Raw genomic sequence first — 13,796 nt, forward strand, 5'->3', positions numbered from 1 at the left:
TTTAGATTAATAAATACCTCTTCAGTAAATTCAGTTCTTACTGAAGCAAAACGGTCAGAAGCCTTGAAGAAACGTCATGCTTTAGACAGACCTTTTCTTCAGTGGTTAAACATCTATATTTCTGCTTTCTTGTCAACAATACTGTTATTAATCACATCTTTTCCACTGGACCTTGCTTCACGACACCTTGTCTTCCCTCCGTCCACCTGTTTTTTTCCCCTGCTGTCATTTGATCCGTAGTCCAGTGCTGTGACGCAGACAGAGCGTCATTTCTTCCTACGTGGAAAATGTCATCTTAATCAGATGTCCTTAACTGACGGGGTGAGCTGTGGCGTCCCTGGACCCATGGATCCATGTATTTTTGTCCTTAAACATCAGCTCTCCTGGTCACCTGCTGCTCCTCCCTCCTCCCTTTAACAGCCCCTCACTAACACTCTTGTAGATTTTCAGTTCCCCTTTGATTCATGTTTCAAAGAAGGGTTTTTGGTGAACGGTTTTTTTTTTCTTTTCAGCACAACACATTTACTGTAAATTATGCTTTGTGTCAAGCTGTCAGGCGTCTCAAACACACCTCTGACAGAGAATTTGAACATTTTTAAGAATGCAAACTTTTCCATTCACTTCGTGTGTTTCACTCCTCCTTACAGGTTATCAATAACTTATTTCCTCCTTTCACTGTCACTTTTTCCATTTGCACTTCTCCCTTAATGACATAAAGACTCAGCAGCAGTCATGCGCTTCAGATGAGAAGAGGTGCGTCATCGTCTTATCTAACTTGTAGACGAAAGTTTACATACTTAAAACTGAGGAATGACTCTGCAAGCACCTGAGCTACAGGTGAAAAACAACGTGCCAAAGGATGAAACACAATGATTCGTTATAAAATGATGACTTCTTTAACTTAATAGTTTTAACTAAGTATTAATGCCAGGGTTGTCCAATGTAAAAGAGGTGACTGTTAAATTTCCTTCCTTCAAAATAATCTTTAAAATAAGCTCCTGTCTCTGTGATTTTCTGTAGATTTCTCCTGTCACCTGTGCTGCATTTACTGAAGGAAAATGATCATCTTCAGCAAGTCTATTCATGTAATTAAGTCAGTGTCACCGGTGTGGCAGCTCACACCTGTTTTATGGAACAGACACTTTCACGCCCATCAATCAAAGAATGAAAACAGTGAAGTCAGAAAAGGATATTCATATTTTAACAGAGAAATAATCAAACTGCACTCGCTGAACTTCCTGTTGAAAGATGACCGAGGAGGAGATTAGATGAAGATAAATATGACTGCGGGTTTACATCGGAATTATCAGAAGACAGCGGACCTGCTCGTTCGCTTCTGTGCGTCACGTGTTTGTTTTTTTAAATGCTTGTGTTCTTTATAATAAACTCCCCACACACTGTTCTTCTTTTGACATCGAAATATGCTGGAATGAGTCGTGCTTTAAACGGCTGGATGAACAGAGGCAGATTTGGAGTTGAGTGTGTTCACCTGCTGATTGTCCTTTTTCTTTAGTTTTTTTAAATCTCGCTGTAAAATGTTAAAACAGTGTAGCGGTGACAGTTTGCGGTGCCGCTCAGGTGAAGTTTCTGTGTGTACCATTAATGACACGCGCACGTGCTGCATCACATTCCATCCGCCCCTGGAGCACGTGCCATGTTCCAAAGCTCCTACATTTAGACGAAACTGTCGCGTGAACGCTCTGTGAGTCAACCTTTGGCAATCGACAGCCCTATTGTCCGCGGCTCATGTATAATATGTGATCAGGTTAGATAGCAGATGTGATACTGACAACACTGTGAGCCCATCATGCTGCGTGGCGGGCTGAGGAGCAGACAGGTGACATTTGGGCGCTCGCGTGCTCGCCTGATAAAGCCCCGTGGCCAGTGTTTATTGATAGAGATATACCTTCCATCGACCCCCTCAGATCTTTAATGGACGAGCGTGTTTCTGTCGCTCGTCGTTAATTTAGGAATGACGCAGCTGAATTAGCCGACTCTATGCATGGCGCTGCGCCCCTGTGCGCGCGCCGAAGCTGCTGCGCGCGAGCCCCCGCCGCGCTGCAGAGAGAGAACCAGTGAAGAAGAAATGGATCATCTGACAGCCGGTGTGTTCATCAAACGCCATTCAAAGCAAATAGACAAGTGTGGATGCGTTTGAGTCGTTTATTTCATGTGACACTTGGCCGCCGATGTGCGCTCATTGCCTTATAAGGAAAGACAGTCGTGCCTTTCTGCAATAGGCCGAGCGCCGCAGCCTGCGGTAACCCTGCACTTTAACCCTTTAGCTGCTGAATTTTATTTGGTCCAAGCGAATGAAACAATGCAACGAGGGATGAAAAGACAATTTAACGTTTTTGTTTTGAAAGCAGCACATCGAAATCGTGCCCACGCTGCAGATATAAGCGTAATGAATAATAATTAACAGCTGGTTATATGAGCCAGTGGCAGTAAACAGCTGGATGTGCCATTTGTGAGCCTCTCTTTGTCCGCCAACATTTTAAAATAATATGTACTCGAGCGCAACCGTGTGCACCGTGATTTCCTGACCAATTTGAAGGTTTTGGTGCCAGAGGTCTGTGTGCCCCTCCAGATCAGGCCTAAGCTGGTTCATTCCGTGAGTCATGTCTGCACGCTCTCCGTGCCAAGTGATAACGGAACCGGCTGGTGCCTGTCCTTTCGGGGGCACCGCAGTCAGAAATAACCCCGCTGGAGTTAAAGCCGGCGGGGTTAGAGGATGCTGACCTACATCGGCCGCCACACAACCAGGGGGCTATCTCTTAACACCGCGAAAATCCAGCAGAAAATCCCCGCGACACGGTGCCATCTGAGATGTCATCTCTTTGTGTGACCTTGACTCAGAGAGGATATGGAAATCTATTCATTGTAATGCGCAAAACAGCGGCCGGGCTCTGGCCGCAATTTAACTTCATACAGGCAATGATTCATGGCGCATTATCATCCAACAGAGGCGGCTCTATCCGATGCTACAGAGGCATCGGGTGGAATCTGTTGTCCTATTTCACCAGGATTCCCCGTGATACACGAGGCCTTGTTATGGTGGCGGTGATAAATCAGTGTCTAACAGGCTCTGGCCTTGACGTTGGTTGGGCCTGCCGTGAGTTTTTCAGATGGAAGAATTCGTTTTGTGATATTGGTTGTTCATAATGACATGTAAACCCAGTGGGATCATGAGCCCGGCTCATAAATACATGTCGGGCAGCTCTGTAGGTGGTGCTGAACGCGCACAGATAGCAAAATATCTGAAGTGAAGCCAGCCTACTCATGGGTTCTTCAAAACACAGCACTGAGCTGAAGGCCTCGCCGTGCTGCCACATTTGAGTTGGTGAGCGGCACATTGAGGCCATCACGGTCCAGAACGAAACACTCTCTTCTTTCATAGCACCCTCTTGCAGTTAGATCTCGCTTCACATGCAGCGACACAGGAGGGAGACATGTGCCGTTCAGGCTCTCATCTCAGCTCGTACTTTGGAGAACTGCAAGTCACACATTGATCTATTGCGAAGTGAATTGCTTTCGGTCGGATATTAGAAAGAATAATCCGTATGATTATTATCTGTGGTCGGATTCCTGAGTCGTGAAGTGGGTGTGGGTTTTTCTTTACAGCCAAACAAGACAGAAGCTGTCATCAAACACCAGCGAAACCGTCTTTACACACGGAGGGAAGACTGAGTGAAGTCAACTGGAGTGAAAAACTTAAAATTCTCCGGACTCCCTTTCTTATACACTTGTGATCTTATGACGCTTGCCAAGTGTATGTTAATAAATAAGGATTAATAAGCTATGTATCGACACAAATGTCTTGTGTATGCAGGCAGTGACTAAAAGTTTTAGCATGAGTTCAAATACATATAAAAACACCAAGATACAAATGTACAGATGAGATAAAACAGCAGCTGAAATAACGTGTAATTATTTCCTTTTAACAGCTCCAAACACTCGTTGCCATGGTTTCCATACTCCCCATTAAATGTCACACCTCACTGTATCAGTTTTCATAGAAAAACGGACTTTTCCCATGTAATTAGAGTTTCGTTACACGTTCATACGCGATCGCAGTCGTGATTCCACTTTTTCCGACGGCACCTGACAGCAGCACGGGAACAACCCCCGCCCCTATTACCTCCCCCTCGTCTGACGTCACGCCAACGGCTATTTGCATGAAGTGTTTTCTAGCTGCGGCTCCAGCTCGCCTGCAGAACGAGTCTCTCCGAGGGGGAAAGCGAGGGAAGAGACGCAGTGAAAATAGGAGGAGGAGGGGGGCTCTTGTGTTTCACATCAGAGGAGCAGCAGGAAAAAACGGCCCGAAAGCGAGGATAAGGTGTCGGATAGCAAAAGCAGAGGGGAAAAAGACAAGAAGAAGCCGCTTCTGTTGCATCGGAAAATGGAGCTACCCGCCGCGGGAGAGCACGTCTTTGCGGTGGAGAGCATCGAGAAGAAGCGCAGCAGAAAGGTTTGTCACAAGAGCACCGAAGGACATTTTTACACACATGCACATGGAAAGGAGCATCGTTTTCTCTCCGGTTGTCCTTCATATTCTCACGGATATATGTTTTATTTTTTTCCCCCCATCAAATAATTCCTAAGATGACGGTGCATTGCAGAGTGCATATTGCTGCGTAAAGTAACGTTACGCTGATTCTCCCGTTTCTCTCCATTCACAGGGGAGGGTTGAGTATCTGGTCAAGTGGCGAGGATGGTCTCCAAAGTAAGTCCTCTTCTCAAACATAACAGCAACACTCATGATGATAACACAACATTCAAAACTGAAGTGTGTGTGCGCAATCCGTGCGAGCGTGGGCGCGCAAATGGGCGGTTGCGCGTTCTTGCTTTGGGCGCTCGACGCGTTAGCCCCGATGATGGATGTGGTTTTACGATGTATGCAATCCCCAGTGTGCCAATTAAAGGGAGATGTGTCTATAATTGAACCCTATGTTTAAGAAACGACCATATATCTGCAATTGAGTGGAGGCTGTGCCATTGTATCCCCACACACACCCTCCCCCTACAGCCGTGCGTAAAAGTTACTCATGATTTATTACACGTGCAACCACAGGGAGTGCAAGTGTCTCAGCATGTTGTTTACACATGTACACGTCAACAATTATAAGTCATGGGAGGATTCATAAGTCATGGGTTGGTGCTTGTTAATGTCTGCCACTGTTTTGAGGGGCCAGTGTATCCTCCCTGCTCACCGTCTCCTCTCTGAACAGATACAACACGTGGGAACCAGAGGAAAACATCCTGGACCCAAGGCTGCTGGATGCTTTCCAAGACAGGTGAGTCTGGGGTTGGATAAACAGGACTCACAAGTGTTGAGGTCCAAGATATGAGTTACACAGGTGTACTTTAATCTACATTTCCAGTTCTTCAAACAATGCACAAAGTGTTTGTTACGCATCCGCATGTTTAAAGTAGGAATTCTCTGTATGTTTTACTCACAGGTGACAGTCTGCTCACTCAACCTGGATAATCTCATGTTGATAATAAACTAACTACGTAATATGTGTTAGATAAAGGGGTGGATATTCAGCAGGTTTGGATTAGGATTAACATAGGCGCCATCAGAGGGTCAAGTCAGGGTTAAACTCAGGTCAGAGTTAGCAGAGCACACTGTGACGCTGCATCTACTTTTTGTAACAGGATAGTTATTTGAGCATCAGGTTATCATGCTAATGGGCTACCTGCTGTCCCACCACACAGACACCAGATACACCACCTGTGTCTTCTTCCACATGATAAATGAACCAATTATTATTGATCTTAAAAAAACGATATATTTAGCAACACAAAAGTTCTGCTTGGTTAATTTGGTACACTTTTATCTCTCTGTACTTATGTGCAACATTAATTACACACATACAAGCTTCAGACCCCAGTTCAAGATTTCGCATCACACTTGTGTAAATTGCATTTTGGACCATCATTGGTTTCTAAACCATCTGTGACGTAACAAAGTCCTGTTAGTACATCCACATCTTAAACTCAGATTTAAGGTTGGCACAGATGCAGCCAATGAATGTGAAAACAGCCTTATGGTATCAAACTCTGCACAGTGAAGCTCAAGCATTCAGGTGGAATGACAATAAGCAAAACACATTTTTGGGTGGAGGACGACTTTAAATTATGGCGCAAGTCTTTTCAAAATCTGCGCATCATGTAGGGGAAAGGCAAGAGGAAGTGAAGATTAATGTGAGCAGGGAACTAAACAGCGGTTTGGTTAGATCTGAGGTGAATGCACCATCTCAAAAATTGAGCAAGAGTAACCTCCACACCTCATGTTCTCTATTAGTAAAGCACACTGTGTCCGTGTTTTTTAAAGTGGGCTACCATGGTGAAATTAACTGCTTGGCTAATTGCTAAATGGTGTGATGAGTGACTGAGCAGACAGCTCCACATGAAGGACAGTGTAATTGAATTTCTTGCATGCATGGTGTGCAAAACTGTCACTGGCTTTTCTCTGAGCCTCCCTCAGCTTCTGCTTATATCAACCTTTCAGGTGCAGGTCACACGTTAAAGCAAAACATCGACATCACTCTGTGTCTGTTTCTGCAATTACCTCTCTCTCTCCAAAGAGGAGGGATTTTATTGAAACTAATTGCGTGTCTCTCCGGGGAGCCAAATCGTCTGAATGCCAGGCTATGAAAATACACTGAGTCGTCATTGTAATTAGATGTGAGGGAGGAGGGTGGGGGAGGGGACTGACATCACTCCTGTCTGCGGTATTGAGTTACTGCCTTGGAGAGACTTGCATGGAGACTAAGGAAAGTCAGAGAGGGGCTGGCCTTTATCCTTTGCCTTGGATCTAGACATTACAGAGGAGAACAAGTGTTGTTTGGGAGTGGAAGAAGCCTCATTTGAAGCCGCTGTTTAGCTTTTTGTAGAAGTTAAGGACAAGTGTAATAAGGTATTACATATGAAGGCAGGCTAGGATACTGTAAAAATGTAAATACATGATAATAACATGTTTACTCCTTTCATCTGTGTTGAATGAATTTCGCTTTGCATCTGGAAGTGTAACTCCAACCTGTAACATGGGCTCCATGTTTTCTAATTGAGCCTGAGGAAGACACCCGTGACGTTGTGTTGCCATGCAACGGCGACTCATCTCTGTGAGATGGTTTCACTGATTGGCTGCTGTTTTCCTCTCCCACAGGGAACGTCAAGAGCAGCTGATGGGATATCGCAAAAGAGGACCCAAGCCCAAGCACCTCCTGGTTCAGGTGAGAAAGACAAGGATACAAAATACTTGTCTTGATTATCATTAGGGCTGCAGGATATGGAAAAAAGACCATATTGCAATTATTTTTGACAGATTATGATTCCAATATGATTCACAATAAGTGTGAATGATCATCACATTTTCCATTTTCACTGAAAAAATTATTCAAATCATGATGATGTGACATGTGTTTAACAAGATGTGTAGGCCTCTGCATCTCTGCAGCACTACACTCCTTCATTGATATGCTATTTGCCACACATTTGACCTTTATAAAAAGAAAAAACTACAGCTTCTGTGATTGGCCATGTTGCGATTTTGAGAATTAGACTAATTGTGCAGCCCTAATTAACATTTTCAGGGATAATTCCCCCTCAAATCCCAGGAAGCAATGTAGAAACAATGTTGAATTTCTGATGTAAGGCAGATTTTAAAGGGGCACTCCAGGGATTTAATATTGCACTTCCATGAAGTTGGGGAACTCACATGAAACAGAAATAATACACAAATAATTGTCAAAATTAAAGCGGCAAAAGGCAGAGATATCCTGACTTTAGTCCATAGACTCGAGCTCTGGAAATGCTGGATCCTGCATTTCCCTTAATGCATCTCAAATGCATTGTAAGGCATTGGTCTGCCTAGTAAGAACCATATTCCATTAGAGCTGTAAAAATTAACTGATGAGTTGTAAACTTTGAATTTCATCACCAACTACTTTGATAATCGGTTGAGTAAGAAAAAGAAAAAGATCCAAATTCTCTGATTCTGGCATTTAAAATGTAAATATTTTCCACTTTTTTTTTACTCTATGACATTACGATGAATATCTTTGGGTTGGAGGTAAAACAAGACATTTGAGGACATCATTTTGGGCTTTGTGAAACACTGATCAAGATTTTTCACCAATTTTCTGACATTTCATAGACCAAACAACTAATCGATTTTCTCAAGTTTAAAAAAGCTATACAACTGTTTTCATAGGTAGAGCTGTAGCCCCCTATGATAACTGGGTATCATGTGTAAAATCAGTGGAGAGCCCCTTTAACTTGGGTTGTAGGATTTGTTAAATATTGAAAATTGTATTACAAGCAATAAATATGCAGGAAGATATTATCTCCATTAAATTTTATAGAGACCAAATCCCTGACCTAACAGTTGTCACTAAATGACTGTGAATCGTACATTTAGTGCATCAATCACCGGTCTAAAGGCCAGGGGAACCCCTCAGAGGAGTGTTTTTTGTTCCTCTCAGGAGGGTGTTGGTGGTAACACATGGGATAAAGTCAATGACGGGACACAAAGCAGCCAGTGACATTCCTCCGAGCTGAGGTCACAGCCACAGGAGACACTTTGAAATGTCACTCTGACGGCCAGGCCCGTGGCTGAAAGAGCTGCTCAGGAACTGTAGGAGGGCTGTGTGAACATGGACTAAGGCCCCTGAAATAAACGGTGTGCTCGTTGGGGCCTCAGAAGAGCCCCTTCACACATTCCAAGCACAGTTTCTTCAGTGCAACTCATGGGCCTCAATGAACCATGGCTTTTTGTTGTAGCCTGACACAGACACATGTATAGATACTGTAGACAGTTGAACCATTAATCAAATGCCCTACAGAGAGGCGTGCCCTTTAACTTTCAATACCAATGTAAAAACACAAGAAATTCACCAAATCTTTAAGCAACACTGATTGAGTTGTGCTTTTTTTTAATAACACAAATTACTGTTTGCTCTCACAGGTTCCTTCTTTCGCCCGGAGATCCAGTATTCTGGCTGACCTCCATGAAGCGTCTCTGGATGAGGACAGCTGTCAGAAGACCAGCCCCATCCAGATGCTCCGTCCGCAGGGCCAGCAGTACCAGCTGAACAGCAAGAAACACCACCAGTACCAGCCACTGTGCAGAGAGCGTGAGACCGAGCAGCAGGCCAACGGCAAGAAGTTCTACTATCAGCTCAACAGCAAGAAGCACCATCACTACCAGCCGGACCTCAAGGTGCATGAACCCATCTTTGTTAAACCTCGAGAGGTGAAAGCTCCAGAGCTGGCCAACAAGGGGTACAACCTTCCCCCAGTACTGCAGCAAAAGTGGGTCCGGGACAAGGACTCCGGCTGCCTGACCAAAGTCAAGGATATTACGATGGAGCTGAAGAAGCTTCCAGCAGACCTCAATGGCCACAAAGATCCAGAGAAGGTCAAACCTAAAGAGGACGCTTCACCACAGTCTAACGGTGTCAGCAACAGCAAGCTAAAGATCGTGAAGAACAAAAACAAGAACGGGCGAATTGTTATTGTCATGAGCAAGTACATGGAAAACGGAATGAAAGCGGCTAAGATAAAAAATGGCGATTCTGATACTGCGGAAAAGCCGTCACAAGGAATTGACAACAGCTCGGAGAACCACCTTGAGAAGATGAGACTTGTCAAGAAGCTTGGCCTCATGAACGGATTTGCAAAAACCCCCAAAGACAAACCAACTGTTCCCACTTCTGGATTTAACAGGGATTGCCCCAAAGAAAAGGAACAGTCCCCCAAAATGGAGCCAACTGTGACGGAACAGGATAAACATGTCGAGGTCAGGGGTCGGGGGCAGCTTCCAGCGGATCAGCCTTTACAATTGACAACCAAGCCTAATCTGCTCTCCCTGCCCTTGGATAGGGGAGTTCCCTCCTCTCTGGACAAAAGAGGAAGCCAAGGTGGATTTCAAGGACTAAAGCGACACCTCTCTGACACGGACAGTGAGGGACATGGGAGTAGTAAGAGGTTCTTGAGTTCCAGGAGCATCAGCGCTCCTAACGCTGTACCTTCACCCACCCAAAGCATCAGCACCCACCAAAACGGACACCAGAGTCACGTTGGACTGCAGGACTGTGGGTATGCAGACCAAGAGGAACCTATGGACTTGAGCATTGTCAAGTCCAGGCCTAAGGCTACCGAGGCTGAAACGTATACACAAGGAGAACCTGTAACACAAGCTGAAACACACACACAGGATGAAACAGACACACGAGCTGAAACACAAACGGACACACAGACAGAACCTCAGACTGAAACACAAAAGACTACAGAGGAGGACAAAGTCCATACATTGTCTGTTTCTAACCACGAAAAGGGAAAAGAGGAGACATTTCCCTCTTTCCAGCCTTTCCTTGGGAATATAGTGATCACAGACATTACTACAAACTGCCTCACAGTCACGTTTAAGGAATACGTAACGGCGTAACCAAACTGGGTACCAACTGTGTAACTGTATAAATGTACGTGAGATATATTTGTATTTTCAGATGCTTGAATGTACAAATGGAGCCTTGATGTTGTTTTCATTTTGTATAGTTCCCTTTAAAGAAGATCTTTTATTGCGTTATTTGCATATTTGTTCTTATAAGCTCCACCTGTTGTTCCTTGTGGAGACTTTATCAATTGCAGTATCTAATTTCAGCTATTTCAAACTGAGTTTAAACAGCAAAATTAGGTTAAAGATGCTCTTAACTCTTGTAAATACTCTTCACTTTTCTATGGATGTAATTTGATTATACACTCAGCTGTCTGTCTCAGATATTGTTCAACAAATGGAGGCTTTATGGAGAATTTTGTAAGGAAGAAAAATTATATTGAAACATGGTAAATTACACTGTGTCTGTGTGCGCGTGTGTGAGTGCGTGTGTGTGTGTGTGTTAACAGATGGACAGATTTAAACAAGGATGCATGCTGCTTGGACAGATTATGCCATTAGGCATGCTTAAACAAGCGGATAAAGAAAAATGAAGCGCCTATCTGTCGATAAATGTGATTTGGATTGCTGAAAGGGAAAATGAGATTGTTTTAAAATGAAAGATTATTAACGGTTAGTGTTCGATATACGCTCTTTTTATTTGATCTCTGTTCAAAGCTAAAGTGTTTTTTGATTCATGCATCTCAAGATCTGATACAGAGCACAAGTCACTTCCGTTAAGACAGTCGATTTTACAATCCTGCGACTGTTTGTTTCATGTTTTGAAGGAACGCAGTGACTAAAAATGCCATTTTTCATTTGAATTATATCAGTCGTAAATCTGTGTTAACACTGCCAGTTGAGCTGTGTAATCCAACAGATTAGTCCCACCAGCTGGGTGCTCTATGAATCAGTTTTTCATGTTTCTGTTCTCTGGCACCCTGACATGTTCGCTGTTCTGTACAGGATTGAATATCTTGGCGTCACATTTTGAGTAACCTTTGCAACAAAGCACACATTATTGTCATGATCGGATCTGTCCCCTTGTGTCATACATGCCCCCCTCCAGCACTTTTTGATCTGAGGTGCATTGACCTACTCTGTGAGAACGTTGATCAGATGCACCTTTAATGTTTTGTGTGCAGACTTTAAAAAAAAAATAAATAAAAAAAATGAAGGCTTCCAATGATACATTTTGCAATAATAAAATTGTTTGCAAGTGGTACATGGACTTGTGTGCAACGTGTTTCTGTTTATACTTAAATAATCCAACACCAGCCTGAAAAAAAAAACAAAAAACAGAAACCTCATGGCTGCTGTCCAACCTCACATGTGACCTTGGCTTCCCACGGAGAATTAAAGATTTTAAGCAGAATGGGCGGCAGCTATGAGGATGTTAAATGGCTAACCTTACCTCATAAGTTTCCAAATCTGTACATGGCTATATTCGTGACTGTGTGTGTGTGTGTATGCTGCGGGCCGTGAGGATTATTACAGAGCCTGTGAGTTTATTTTCAGATGGGCTGCCTGGACCAACTATTTGCCTCGTATGCATACCGCAGCTCCAGGTCAGGCCTGGTCTGCTGCCACACATGGAGAGCAACGCCTCGTCATTCATTTAAATCATTCACAACGGGTTAAACAGGCCCACAGAGCGAGTGAAAGGGAAGTTTGCGGTTTAATCCTGGTCTTTAAAAGCAAGATCTCATCTCAAGACCTATAAAGTATGTTCTAGTCTAACACCAAGAAAACTGAAAGATCTCGAGGTGACTGGATAATAATAATTTAACTGCTGTATATTAAATAAATCAGTCCACCGTTGATTGTATAACGAGTATATACGTGTCTGTGAGGAGGATATTAGCCGTTCAGAGCTCATCATGTTGACCTGGACAGCTGTTCATGTCAGATGTTTCTTGGATAAATCCTCCTGACACGCTGAGAGGCGCACAGCGGGAGGAGACTTGATTTCTCTGCTTGACCTGCAGGTTCGACCCCAGGTTCATCTTAAACCACAGGACGGAGGCTTTTTATTTCCAATGTTTTCACGGTTTCCTATTCCTCACAGCCCGGCCGCTCATGTAGAGGCAGACAGCTGCTGCTCTGAGGAATAACTGGAGGGCGCGTTTTAAAGCAGAGGTGTGCGGAGGAGCTGCGTCCTCCTGTTCACAAACCCTCTGAAACACTGCTGCTGTTTCGTTTCAACGGAACCTCTGGTGTGTTTTATATGTTGAGGACACTGAGATCCGCCCTTTTCCCGACGCTCTGAACACATGACCCGCGGTGTAACTCGACGACCGTCGCGATAAAGACGGTAGCTCTCGACCATTTCCTCTGCTGCAAGCCCCGCCAATAAAACTGCGTTCTGTGCGCGTTAATGTGAGGAACGGCAGAGAAAATGGCTGTCCTCCCTCTCCTCCATCCACCGTCTTCTCTCTCGGGTCTGTGAAACGCCTCGCAGCTGCTGCAGCGCACAAATAATTGCGACAGTTTCGGCTAAGGAAGCTGCGACGGGAAATTCCCCGCAGGATTTAAGACCACATCATTTCCTTTGAGTATCTTGTTTGCTTGTTGCCCATGTAGGCACCAAAACTGTAAAACTTGAGTTGGCTATGTGAGCCTGTCAGATAAATAAAACCAGAAGTGGATAAAAAGGTGTAAGAAGTCGTCGTGTTCATGATCCACCCTCTTTTCCTGTTCCTCTTATCTGCCAGCTCATGCTGAATATGTGCGTGCATGTCTGAGTGAGGCCTGCGTGGTCTCCGACAGACCGGCGTGTGCGCCATGAACACACAGGTAGTGTGCTGTTGATTTCCACAAGCACGTTAGATATATCCAGGGAGTCTTCCTACAGGAGCTTTTGACAGAGACAAGTTAATTCTGCTCAGTTCCCTTCAGTAGGCCTACAGTTTATAGAAAAATTAATAGAAATATAGAGTTAGTTTTTAAACTGCGCCACAGATTTTAGTCGAGTCACCCCAGAGAAATAAGGGCGGACGCTCGAACACAACGTTTGCAACGCGTAAAATGTGTTGGATAGCCTTCAGGAATTATGAGTGTTGCTCCAAGACAAGCAGAGCTGAACACACAACAGCCGTCCTCTCATGAATGACCGTGCAGGTGCAAAAAAAATAACCTTAACTGTGAGCTCATCTTTTTATAAACGCGTGCGCTCCTTTATTCTGTGAAAATGTGTCCATACTGTTAAAGACAAAAATCATCTCGGGAGTTTTTTTTTTACAAACCCTGCTGTGAGAATGACTCAAGAATTCGTTGTCGTTGAGTTGGAGAGCAAACAGAGCGCACACTACTGCACTTAAAATGGCAGTCTGAAAGCTGCTTTCACAATGAC

The 13,796-nt window shown here is 44.2% G+C and overlaps 1 protein-coding gene across 1 annotated transcript; it reads left to right on the forward strand.

The window, feature by feature from the left end:
* Window positions 1-4,207: 4,207 nt before the first annotated feature.
* Window positions 4,208-11,666, forward strand: LOC141004389 (E3 SUMO-protein ligase CBX4-like). The gene is made up of 5 exons (XM_073475849.1): window positions 4,208-4,471; window positions 4,683-4,726; window positions 5,232-5,297; window positions 7,175-7,241; window positions 8,975-11,666. The coding sequence occupies exons 1-5, from the start codon at window positions 4,403-4,405 to the stop codon at window positions 10,454-10,456; spliced, it is 1,728 nt and encodes a 575-aa protein (XP_073331950.1). The 5' UTR covers window positions 4,208-4,402; the 3' UTR covers window positions 10,457-11,666.
* Window positions 11,667-13,796: the final 2,130 nt, after the last annotated feature.

This window comes from Pagrus major, chromosome 1 (assembly GCF_040436345.1).
Source record: "Pagrus major chromosome 1, Pma_NU_1.0".
In the NCBI taxonomy this organism is placed as follows: domain Eukaryota; kingdom Metazoa; phylum Chordata; class Actinopteri; order Spariformes; family Sparidae; genus Pagrus; species Pagrus major.